This window comes from Spea bombifrons, chromosome 1 (genome assembly GCF_027358695.1).
Source record: "Spea bombifrons isolate aSpeBom1 chromosome 1, aSpeBom1.2.pri, whole genome shotgun sequence".
Classification (NCBI taxonomy): Eukaryota; Metazoa; Chordata; class Amphibia; order Anura; family Pelobatidae; genus Spea; species Spea bombifrons.
The window spans coordinates 142,424,115-142,436,738 of record NC_071087.1 but is presented as its reverse complement, the minus strand read 5'-3'; the positions used below and the strand labels follow the sequence as shown (position 1 = coordinate 142,436,738).

The 12,624-nt window shown below is 38.6% G+C and overlaps 1 protein-coding gene across 1 annotated transcript; it reads right to left on the bottom strand.

The window, feature by feature from the left end:
- Nucleotides 1-843: 843 nt before the first annotated feature.
- OCLN (occludin) lies at nucleotides 844-11,360 on the bottom strand. The gene is made up of 8 exons (XM_053475388.1): nucleotides 11,275-11,360; nucleotides 9,331-10,006; nucleotides 8,700-8,861; nucleotides 6,550-6,686; nucleotides 4,171-4,371; nucleotides 3,507-3,678; nucleotides 2,782-2,823; nucleotides 844-1,356 (listed from the first exon to the last, which is right to left on the bottom strand). The coding sequence occupies exons 1-8, from the start codon at nucleotides 11,322-11,324 to the stop codon at nucleotides 1,258-1,260; spliced, it is 1,539 nt and encodes a 512-aa protein (XP_053331363.1). The 5' UTR covers nucleotides 11,325-11,360; the 3' UTR covers nucleotides 844-1,257.
- Nucleotides 11,361-12,624: the final 1,264 nt, after the last annotated feature.

Genomic DNA, 12,624 nt, shown 5'->3' with positions numbered 1-12,624 from the left:
TCTTACAGCCGAGCTACAAGCGGCGGGAGCTCTTGGTTTGGTTTAGAAGAGGGAGGATGACTGAGGCTGGTTCTAAATCACAATTTTATTTTCACAAACAATATGAACAATTACATAATCCAGTTTAATGTATTCCTCTAAACACATCCTTTAGCAGGTATTACTAGTGAGGAAGCAGATACATCATGATCAACTCTATTCATTTAAACAGGTTTATTGCAAAAGGGAATGAGCGACTGTATTCTTGGTTACTTTTTTTTGGTTGAATGATTGCCTTCGTCAGTCAGCAGCTCGCCAAGTTGTTGGCTGAATAAAGTTCTCATGAACTTCCCACCCCAGTCAGATAACAGGGGAAACGTGGATGTTTTGGTTCATCAGAACCTGAAAGTTACATTATCCTAGCCTGAAAACCACAGTTTCATCCCAGCTGTGAGAAGTTTGCAGCAATGTGCGATTGATAAATTCAGGCAGACTATCACAGTTCCATCTAGCGTTCTAAAAACATTTCAATGATTCACAAAGGTTTCAAATTGACATACAATCATACAAAACATTGAATTTTGGATCACCAAGCCTACTTAAATAGGCAAGTAATATACATTCTAATATTACAAAACCGATTTAAAAAAAATATGTACAAAAAAAAAATACGACAAAATGTACAAGTTTCATAAATCCAGTAAATACGACACTATCTTAAAAAGAAGGGGAAACAATACATCAGACCAAGAAGCAACACCTGCAGAACACCTTGTGTTTAAATTAGCAGGCGTTATTGTCATTACTTCCACAGGTCAGATTTGTGATTGGAGATAAACATCTTTCATCTCCAATCACATCCAATTTCATCTTTTTGTAGATCATCATGAATAGACATGCAGCCTTTTTTGAGGTCTGATTTTGGGCAGGGCACCAATTTCTTTAAGATGTAGTGCTGCTTTTCAGACACCTGTCTATAAACATATCACTAGCCACAGAAGCAATTTCATAAGATTTAAAAAGACTATTAAAGTCACAACATTAAAACATCACTACTTTTGCATATAAAACATACATCTCCTACTATATATTTGGATAATGAGACTGTTTAGCAGATATAAAATGGATTTTTACATATGCCCAACTATAGTGAATTATATTTGCTGCCCTGTCACCCTGTGAAAAGCTGCCAAAAATGTCCCTTTCATGATTTTTGTTTGAGATTGAAAGAATTCAGTTCCTTGGTATTGGCAAGATGATGAAAGCGAGCCGAAGTCCCTATTTATTACGGTCGTAGTCGCTGACCATCCTCTTAATGTGGTTCAGTTTGTTCCTCAGCTGTTTGCAGTGTTCCTTCTTGTTCTTGAAATCAGTTGACTGTGGAATAAAAAACATATTTTAGAGTATTTGCTGCTTGTCAACCCAATTGTAATTCCAAACCCTGCTTTGTGACATTTTTAGCAACTTCCAGCACAGTTCTGTCTAAAGAACGTGATCGGAAATTGCTAAAGAGATGCACGTTCATGGGCAGGGTCTTCCCAAGACATCCACCACTTGTTCTTTGTAAAATGTTATAGAACATCTAATTGCATAGCAGTTCCATGTAATTCAAAAATAATTACTCCGAGTCACTGCCTGAGTTATTCTGCTTTGCACCAGCGATTCTTCTCTAAACAGTCCCATTGTTTTAAGATTGGTAGGTTTCTGCCTCATAGATTAAAGTGCAACATCAAAAATGGTTCCGTTTTCTACAAGCCCCTAAAATAACTGGTTTCAATGGAGCTCAACATCATTCAGTTCTGCCTACTTAATAGACAGGTGAGCTAGCATCCAATTTTAATAAGAGGGAGTAGTGCTTATTTATTTTTTGCCTACACCTTAATTAATGGTCACTATTTTTGGAGGACATTGTGTTTTCCTGGCAGGTCTTACTGATCTTGTGCCAGAGATTGATAATTTCCTGTGTTCCCACTTATTGTATTATGAGTCTACCTTATACAACTCTTCCTCGGCCGGTACACACACCCAGGTCTGTTTCGTTAGCTGTGTGCACAGTTGTTTTCTTACAAATATATATATATATATATATATATATATATATATATATATATATATATATTCTTTTCTTTATATTAGTTGTGATTCCATGCTCCCAATATTTTAGGTTTCCAAACTGGGACAATTGTACTGGGGTGTATGGCAAAAGTCAGAGTGGCCAGAGCCAGACGTGCATACACTTGCCCACCTTTTACGAAATGCAATCTAACGGAGCTAAACCTCTGAATATTGTGGCCATACGGGAGCTGAAATTATTTTAGAGCTTCTTGGGACTGTCAGGGGAGGTTAGAAGTTCTCCTTTACCAGCCATGATCCCCATTGCCTGCAAAACTGGGACAGCTGTGCTCAAAATTCAAGACTGTCCCACAAAAAACAAGGAATTTGGGAGGTAGGCGATTCCGAAGCCCCACTTTTACAGCCATGCCCAGTGCCAAACAGTTTATGTATTTTAGATTATGGATCATATTCCAGGGAAAGTTAAACTCAAAAGGTCCTTCCCACAGCAACAACTAAAAGCAGAACAAAAAGGTAACATTCCTAGATTGCCTTGTGGAGAACTTTGCCAAGCTTGTAGCATAACTAAGTTGTTTCTTTTTTTACCTTTAAATCTAATTTTAAATATATTTTACAAAAAAAAATGTTTATTTAAACACACTGGTACTAAAATTAAAGTGTCAAATAAAAAAAACAGTATTGATATCTGGTAAAGATTGAAAAGGGGAAAAAAAACAAAACCACGCTTACCGATTTAATTTCCTTAAGACGATTATATTCAGCAGCAGCTTTCTGGAAATTGGGAAAAATAAAAAAAGACCTCCCCAGTTACTTAAAATACAAGCAGCATTTTATTATACATCGAGTCTCTAGGAATGGATGATAATCCATTGAACACAATAAGTTTACCTTCCTAACATTAAGATATCGTATAATCTGCTGGCAAGTTATACTACAGTGCAAAGGATTGTTTCAGAGACTGCCTGAAGAATTCCCCTGCTCAATCATGCTTCCTGGTGTACAAACCCAAAGCAATAATATGCTGTGTAACAAAGAAAACAGACATCCTGTGTATAATCCAATTGTTATGTTGAGGAAAGTTATTGCTGGGAGTTTAGGGAATAAAGCCCCTTAAATGTTTCTGATCTGATGCAGTTTCTAGCTGATCGCATCTTACAATCTAAAGAAAACAACAACACTTTCAGCCTCACCTGCCACTTGAAGGCAGCCCCCCCGCCATGGGAGGCAAGATAATAAGAGTTACTTATTTAACCTGAAATAACTGGGCTTCCAGGAAGACCAACTGAATATCGGGGATAAGAAAGGAGCTAGGCTTTTATCACTTGGCCCTGCCATAACCATAGCTGCATAATCAACATTTTTTGTAACCTTTCATTAAATGTTATTAAATATTTTTGAGGCTGAACAAAGGGGTCATTTGTGCATTTTGTGTAGCAATTCAGGAAGATACAGACCTTGTATTCTTGACTGTCTTCTGGAAGTTCATCAAGTTCTTTGTCCAGCTCAGACAGGGACTTTGTAACATCATCTAGTTCTTCCTGTAACCTTTTATATTCCTGACGTCCAGCATCAAAGTCTCGCTTGTATTGCTGTCTCTCGTGGTCTGATCTGATGGGAGGGTACTCGCTACATAATAAAAACATTTATGAAACATAATTACAACAATGGCTGGTTACACAAACCACAAAAGCGCACAGAAAAAAAACAACCATGTTCTGAAACAAAAGTAAGCCAATTATACTAAATTCCATTTAGAAACACACACACACACACACACACACACACACACAGCTAGATAGATTTTTATTTGTAGACTAAAACCATTAAACAGACACAAAAACTAAATAAACCAACACACACACGGTAGCATTGCTAAGTGGAACAATGTTAATGAATTTTCTTTACAGGTCCCATAAAGAGGATTAAGGAGGAGAAAACCTCACTTTTCAGGATGACAGCCCTAAGCGGTATCTAATTAGCTTTTAACATATTCACTGCCCCCAACATCTTGCCCTCCAGCCAGACTGGTCAGCCCAAAGTATGTGGTTTATATCATGTAAAAATTATACATCAGTGTGAATTAATATAATCTATGAAAAAAGATTTATAGATTACTACCTGTCCCAATCATCATCCTCCAATTCCTCACATGACTCGCCCCCAGTATTATAATCTGTATCATAGTGATCGTTGGGGTATCTCCTGGCTCTCTCCAACTGCTTCTTCGGTGGTGCCTTCTTGCTGGCGGACTCTGAGCCACTGCTGTAAACATATGGGGACATGCCGGTGTCATTTTTCACAGGGTAGACCTCTTGTACGCTAATGAAAAAAAAAAATGATACACAATGGTTATATGGACAGCATTCTTGCAACTGTATATTTCTGAAAACATAAATCAAGTAACCACAACAACCGTGTTTTGGACTTTCCCAGGATTATCTATACTGATTATGGGGTTTCCAGGATTTTTGTATAGAGCGTTGTATAGTGGTTTGTTTGATCTGTAGAGGGGCAACACCTCTTTCTATGTTGGTAAACCCAAGGGATGCTACTCTTTGCTGAACCTTCTGGACCACCATCTTCCTTATTCACTACCCATTCTTGATCTCTTTTTCATAAATTCATTATAATCTAATTTACTGTAACTCCTGAATGCCGCTGCCATATCTTCCTTACCCATCACCTCTGTGTCAGTCTATTCACTAGCTGCATGGATACAATTTAATAGCTAAATCGTCATAGTGGTTCCCCCACATACACCACCTTATCTCTAAATACACACCGTCTCATTCCCTCCACTCATCTGATGATCTGCGCCTGTCCTCAGCTTTCATTTCTACCGCTAATGCTCCTATACAAGACTATTGTTTGGAATGTTTTGCTCTGGCTCTCCCTTTGTCTCCAACCATATAGAGAAGCCCATCGACTAAACCATTAACACCTTCACTTTATCTACCCTCACTCCTGCTGCAGAAGTCTCCCTCCATACCTTCAATACATGTATCTAGCAACGTTCTTTATTTTTAACCAACACACAGCACTGCAGAATATGACGTAGCTATAACAAAAATGTAAAAACAGAATTCTTCCAGACTAGTAAGAGGGGTGGGCCACTTTAAACAAGAAATAGGAAGGGTTTTGTGGAGTAAATTATTGCTTCTGAATGATCCAATTCAAAAATATTCTAAGATTATTACCTACAGATACAATACAAAATATATTTTATTTTGCTGGAATATGGTGGAGTAAACCTTACTCTATTCTCTTGATCCCCTCGGGCATCTTAATATTCTAGAAGGAAAATTAACCAATAAGTAGCTGCTGCCTTTTCACCACCCAGAAATAGGACCTTGGAAATATCAAGAGATGGGAATGAGGGCCAATGTTCTAATCTGGGCACTTTTTAAAGCTGGGCCCTCATCATCAAAATATAGACACGTTTTGCTTACGTGTTCATACCAGAACATGTCTAATAGAATTGTAAATTAATGCTTAGTACGAAGAACAAAAGGTTCATTTACAAAACCCACAAAATGTATTGGAGAAAGGGGAGCACGACATAGAATGATAACCCTTGTAAACATTGGTAAAATGCTACACCCATTTGAAACGCAGCTATGTGTTGAGCTCTACAGTTTCTATAAAAAAACATGACACATAGTCTGAAGGATCAGCTGTGGCAACTGAAATAAAGTTATATATTTGCCCGTTCTATGGGCTTTGTTTTATAGATCCGTTTTACAAAATGGCTTCGAGTCACTGCAGAAACAATACATCAAGTCACACAGCAGAGGTCACACTTTACAGAGGCAGAATGAAACAGAGGAAGCATTGTCCTAGAGGACTGCATTGGGAGGCGGGTCCCGCCAAAAAAACTTGCGGGCGGTCAGGCACTGTACCTGCGGGTCCCGGTAATCCCGCGCAGTCCCGCAAGGCTGCCTTCTCGCTGCTCCATTACAGTGCCTCCTATCTTGCTCTGCCCAGGAACAAAACGGAGTCACGTGATGTGACGTCACTTCCTGTGACTCCGCCAATGAGCTCACTGCAGCGAAACGTACCTTGGGGTAGGTACGTTTGGACTTGGCACCATTTATCACCAGGCTTTTTTGTTAGGGCCTTGTTTCTAGGTTTGGTTATTTACTTTTGAGCACTGATGTACCATTGCTGTATGTTATTTCATTTGTTCCTTTTTACTTTATTGCAGTGGTCATCCTTGTGTTTCTTATTTGTGCCTTTATATACATGCGTATTTCCATCCTAGTTCCTGTAGTCCTGTGCCCTTGTTCATATGTACCTTCCTATATGTGTCTTGGTGCCGAGATGCTTTTTTTATTGTATATTTTTTTATATGTATTTAAATCATATTGTCTAAAAGATTTACTTTGTATATACCTTTTTTTCCCTTACATTAGGTTTTGGTGTTTATATATGTACAGTGCACGTATCTCTACCATTTTTGGTAGTTTGTTAGTTTTTGGTGATTATTGTCGTACTTACTAGTGTACGTCGTGGTTGGGTTCCAAGTAGGACGGAAGGGCATTCACACTTCTGTATTCAAGAGCCGATCCATTGACTTTTTCGTTGTACTCTGACATTGCAGGTACCGATTCAGGGTTAACTGGCACATTCTTCACCTATTTGTAAAAGTAATGCACGTTAAAAAGTATATAGTGTTTCCCAGTGTACATAGTATAGCGGTAGCACCAATGGCTGCTTTTGACAGATGACAGAAACCAAGAACCGGTTTAGTTCAAAGGGGTTTATTGGAAACCTGTCTGTGTAAACCTTTCACATAATTGTGTTATTTTTATTTTCTTTGTAATGGCAGTTGGCCGAGCCATATAACTAGTTTTTCTACCTTGCAGAAAGAACAGAACGAGATAGAGGATTGTTGGAAAAGGTAACAGACGGCGATACACTTTTCTTCATGCTGTATAAGCTAGGACACAGGACTCTTTGTTCTTCATAGAAAAACAAAATATATTTGAGAGTAGGCTTCAACAGCATCCCTTGTTGGTCTATATTTAATCAGACACAATTGGGGCAATTCCACGGACAAGTTCTAAATGTGCGCTAGGGAATGACAGTCAAACACAAGCTAAAGGCTAAGTTGCACAGCAGACAGTTGATATACAATTGATGCTCAAACTCTAAAAACACATTGAGACCTTCTAGGCTCAGAATTTTCAGCAGTATAATAAACCAAATATGAACACTAATAAAGTTTAAGCGTGGAGTCATATAGAGAACACCAAGCCAAACTGCATAAAAATTTTCCCCAATTCTCCCTCCGTAGATTCATAAGAGGAGGGAGCTTACCCAATGTTAAATAAAGCGTCATTCTGTATAAATGGTCCATATGGATGGATCTCCCTGAAAGGCTATTATATAGAACCAATGAATGGCTATTTACCCCATTGCTTTTTTTTGCCTTTTTTACATTCTGGGGAGGTGTATTTGGTAATTTGGTGTTTGTCTCTTTTTTTTTCTTAATTATAGCCCTGATTTTGATTATTTCACAATTTTTATTTAATTCCTGTTCTAGGTGTGTAAGCATGACACTAGTTTAAGGTTTAAGAGATAAAGCAGGTTCAAGCACTCCCAGTATATCTTCCATAGCAGACATCATGCGTCCTTCCGGCTTTGAATCCAGAGTAAACAGGTTGGTTATGTAATGAAACTACAATCCCCACCCTGAAACTCAGGGTAGAAGAGACTCTCCTCTACATAAACACCCTACATATCACTAGAAACAAAGACAGATTGTATCAGGAAAGCTCAGAACTGGAATTTGGATTTTTTTTTTTACATAACATTCACAGGCTCGTTAATAAAAGGTTTTTAAGAGGAAACACGTTAGGGTATTTTTAACTTAATAAATTAGATAAGGCTTATGTTAAATAGTTACAACATCCCGTAAGAGTTACAAATGCATAACACATAATTTACCATGTATTTAGGATTTATATTTACTAATCTAGAGTACATCAATGTTGTAAACACATATCTCATAGTCTAGTAAATTGTGGAAATTAGGGAGTGTAACCAGGGACAGGCAAAAAACTTTTACAAAAGTTTTTTATGCATCTAGCAGTGTATAGCTTGTTACTGAACCATTGTGTTTAGACTGAACAAAAAAAACCCGTTAACATAACTACATTCCCTAAGATTTATATGTACTTATAGGCGCATTGGCAACTTGCCCCCCCCTTACACACATTCATACATACTACCTTCTAATTCCCTCACCCCCTTACTCAGTGGTAGTTTTCTGGAGCTCTCAGGTTGACAACCCCAGCCCCCCCCCACCTGGAGCAGCCTACCCCTGCTTATAGAGCTGTAGAACCCTCTGCTACACTATTGCCCAGCAAATAATGGGATCTCTAAGAACAGAGCAATATCAGGGGAAGATACTGGGATATTAAGGAGGTATGGCACTATAAAGTCTAATTCAACATGGTGATACCATTGTATTTGTCATCTTCACAACAGCCCGCCCCACAGGATTCAGCCCTGAGTTTGCTAAAAGATGAATATTGCATACATTGCTTATCCATTAGTAAATACAGGAAACAAACATCTTATCTGCAGCGTTTGATAGCAAGTCATACATGGGCTTTGCCAATATCATTATGGCTCTCCCTTACCCATTCTTCAACCTGAGGATCTCCTGTTTCTGCAATGGTGTCTTTCCTCCACAGGATGTTCATCTTTCCACATCTGTTTATCTTTCTACGGATTTTCACAGCAAAGAAAATAATAATTGCAAATGCCACAACAATCAGGAAGCCCAGAACAATCGCAATGGCCTGTTATGGAAAGAAGGTAAACATGAACTAATACAGCAAATGATGTAGTAAACACAACTATTTAATCTCAGGCTGATTATAGGGTTGATTTGTGACCTGACTGAAGAGTGGATAATGAGATGCTCAAGCAGGTCCCATGTATATGAATTAGGATATCCTACAACTGGCTCTGTGTAAATTACTGTACTCCAGTCTCAAAATGAAATCAGATAAAAAGATTAAAAAGTTATAAGCGAACAGTCTAGTCCCTCAAATGTTTTGTCACCGTGTTCATGGAAGTAAAATACTTGTCCTAAACTACTACTCCTGCCAACCTACGCCCAATGAACTTGGTGACTTCTCACCGTGCATAGAGGGAACCCATGGCGATTTAAACACTATGCACATCTTAGCCACCTGTCACCAACTAGTACAAAACACAGCCAAGTCTCATGTCAATATTCCATCATGAATGAAAAGCAACACTTACCTCTTGTGGCTCCACCACACAGTAATGGTAGAGATATTGATTTACAAAGACACCGGATGTTACTGGTGAATAAAACTGGTTACAAATAGAAACTATTTGGGTATAAAATGTAGATCCAGAAGCCTGGGCCACAGGGTTTACTCCAATAGTATAGACAATGGAGGCAATAAAGACTAAAGCTCCCAGAATAGCAGATACCACGATGACGATCAGATAGAATTTTCTGGTGGTGGAGCTTTGGGTCCTCGTTACAGTCATCACAAAGATCACCATTGCAGTAATAAAACAAAACGCAGCCATGGCGAGGATGAATCCTTTGGCAGTTCTTGGATCTGTGTAGTTTCCTCCATATGCAAAGCCCAATCCCATCTGTGATCCTCCAAAACCATAGCCAGTGTATCCTCCAGAATAACCAGAAGATCCTCCAAACCCATAACCCATGGACTGGCCAGTGATATCCAAATCCCAGGGTAGAGTAGAAGCCACACAAGCAAAGATGCCAACACACATGACTACAATAAGAATTGACATAATCTTTATGATGCCAGGAGGGGACGTCCACTTGTAGAAGTGTTGAATTTCATCTTCTGGATAGTAGGAGTAAGCTGGCTCTCCCATCTGTCCACCATACATATCCTTACTAGGCATTATGCTTGGGGCATATGTGGACGGTTTACTGAAGAAAATGTAAAAATAAATAAAATCAACCATTACATACTAAAAAAACACACAAAACTAGATTGAAATCCAACATTACAAAAATGTATTAAAGTATTTTTGGAAAAATAGAAAGGCAACACACAAATGGCATACTTTAAGATTATATTACAGGAGGTACTTTATACAGACTTACCAAAAAGAGTTTTACAAATACGGTGCTAGAACTTGAAAAGCATCACAATGCATCATACTGGTCTCATTTCCAGATCAAGTTACCAATGTGGAAAATGATTCCATTACCAGAGATATATTTAGACCTGGGAACTGAATACCAATTGTCCCAAGCAACAACCGATGCATATACACACACGGAACCAAATAAAAAAAAGTTTCTTATGCCAATTTATGGGCAGCTACAGAATATTTACCTTGATTTCCTCTACTCGTTTTAACAGGTTCAACATGGCTATACGATGAAAAATAACCTAATCTAACTTTACTAACCAATCTGTCAACAGAATGTGCAGCTCATTGTCAAACTGGCAGGCAGCGACAACAATGTTCAGCTCAATTACGGAGAACAATAATGCATGAGTTAAGAACTCCAATGTCATCATTTATTTATACATAGTTCAACAAGATTCAGGGAGACAAAAGGCTAAGAAAATCCAATTTAGGAGGGCCGTTTGAGCTCAGAAGTATACAATTATACCATACCAAGGTAGGAGGCTTACACCGGCGTAGAAAGTTTTTATGGAATGGTATTTGGTTTGAATCTTCTCGAATTACACCTCTCCCAAATTTCTACTAACTGACCAATGATAATGAGAAGGGGAGAAAAGAGAAGCGGTAATCGATAAAGAAAAACAAGGGAGATAAAAGGAAAATTGAAAGACAAAGATAAATGGTAGAGGACAGCTAAAATAAAAGGTTACCGGAAATGAAGAAATCAGAACTTTGTTCATTTGAAATGTCTTGCAAATATTTGTGTGTGTTCGTGTATATATCATTTAGATGTTAATTTCTAATGACTCATGCGAATAGGGAACATTTAAAGCAGCTATCCACCCTCAATTAAGTGTGTGAATAGAATATATATTGCATACACACACTTTAAAATGCCTGGCAATATCCGAAACACAAAAGGCACTATGAATATGTCTAATAAAAACTTGCTCAGTTGCAATTTCTCATTAAAAACTGCAATATGCCCTAACCTGATTAAATGTTTGAGGTTAAAGAAACAAAACAAAAAAAAAAGTGCTTAATTAGGACAATACGTACTATTCATCTGGACGGTAAGGCGGCGGACTCTCAAAATGCCTGGCAGACATTTCCGACTTGTAGGACCGGTTTCAACCAACAGGGAAAAACCTAAAAGTATAAAAGCATAATTAAACTCAGATAACGAAGGGTTAAAAAGAACACGCTTACAAAGCATCAACAAATATGCCCGCAGCACCGACACCAGGGGCCTATTCTAACATAGGCAGGCTAGGTAAGCAGTTCCAGGGGCTGTAGCCCCACTGCCACATAACGGGGGCAGAACGCTCGGTTGAGCAGTAGTCTGGTGTGCCCCTGCTTCATGGGCCGGTTGGGTAGATCAGCAATATACGTTACGGAGGACTGAGACTCCATTCCATGCCACGCATGGTGTCCACGGGCTATGACATCATATCCCTGTGCTCAGCAAAGTAGAAGGTGGACACAGAGGCAAGTTGTAAATTGAGGTCTCTGTGGTTTTAGAAACTGTATGAGATCAATTACATTGGAATTTATAATAATATACTGTATCAGGATTATGAGGCTTTTCCTAATCCCCGTATTTATTAGAACAGATCATATGCACGTATTTACAAGCATGGAATAGTACGGTATATACCACGAAGCATAAAAATTCATGCATTTTGAATATACTTGTGGTTCAAATTAAGATCCTCTGTACTCTCAGTCACTAAAGCAGTAATAACCGGTTTTGTATAGACAACAATACGTTTGTATATATAGAAATTCTATATCACTCACTTAATCCTTATTTTACTATAAAAACTGTAAAGAGTAGCAATTATTCAGCGACAGATCTCTGGTTAGACCTCACCTAGGGTATAGGAGGGAAATTTATTTCAAAGGATGAGACATTTTAGCACAAGAAGCCATAATCTAAAACCAGGGAGTCAGAGTCTCGGGTGTAACGTACGGAATGTTTACCGAAAGGGTGGTAGACCAGTGGAACAAGTCTTAGGCGTTCTGCACTTACAAACAACCAAAATAATGGAAGGGGCAACAGCCACTCACACTGAACTCATGTGACTTCCTGGAGGCCATACTTAGATGGGCTTTGGATCAAAACATGGCAGTGTATTGGGCATATGCCATCATTTTCATCAAATTACCGGGTATGGGACAATGGAAATTGCTACCCTGTGGTTTTTCTTTTCACTTTGTTTATTTTTTTTCTTGTGGGTTGGCGTATTCCGTTTCTGAATGTCCTGTATTTCTGGCAAAACAGGCAGTATTTCCTTGCACCATTACCCCCAGGCTCACCCTGACACACTAACACCATATGCTGATACTATCATACGCATACAGCACACACTCACATGCACACTTTCATACAGTAACACACACACTCAC

Excerpts from the sequence above, each read along its gene's own strand:
- OCLN (XM_053475388.1), bottom strand. The coding sequence starts at position 11,324 with ATGTCTGCCAGGCATTTTGAGAGTCCGCCGCCTTACCGTCCAGATGAA. Across the intron at positions 10,007-11,274 it reads CCTTACCGTCCAGATGAATA|TAAACCGTCCACATATGCCC; the intron begins GTACGTATTGTC and ends CATTTTCTTCAG. Across the intron at positions 8,862-9,330 it reads GTGTGGTGGAGCCACAAGAG|GCCATTGCGATTGTTCTGGG; the intron begins GTAAGTGTTGCT and ends TTTCCATAACAG.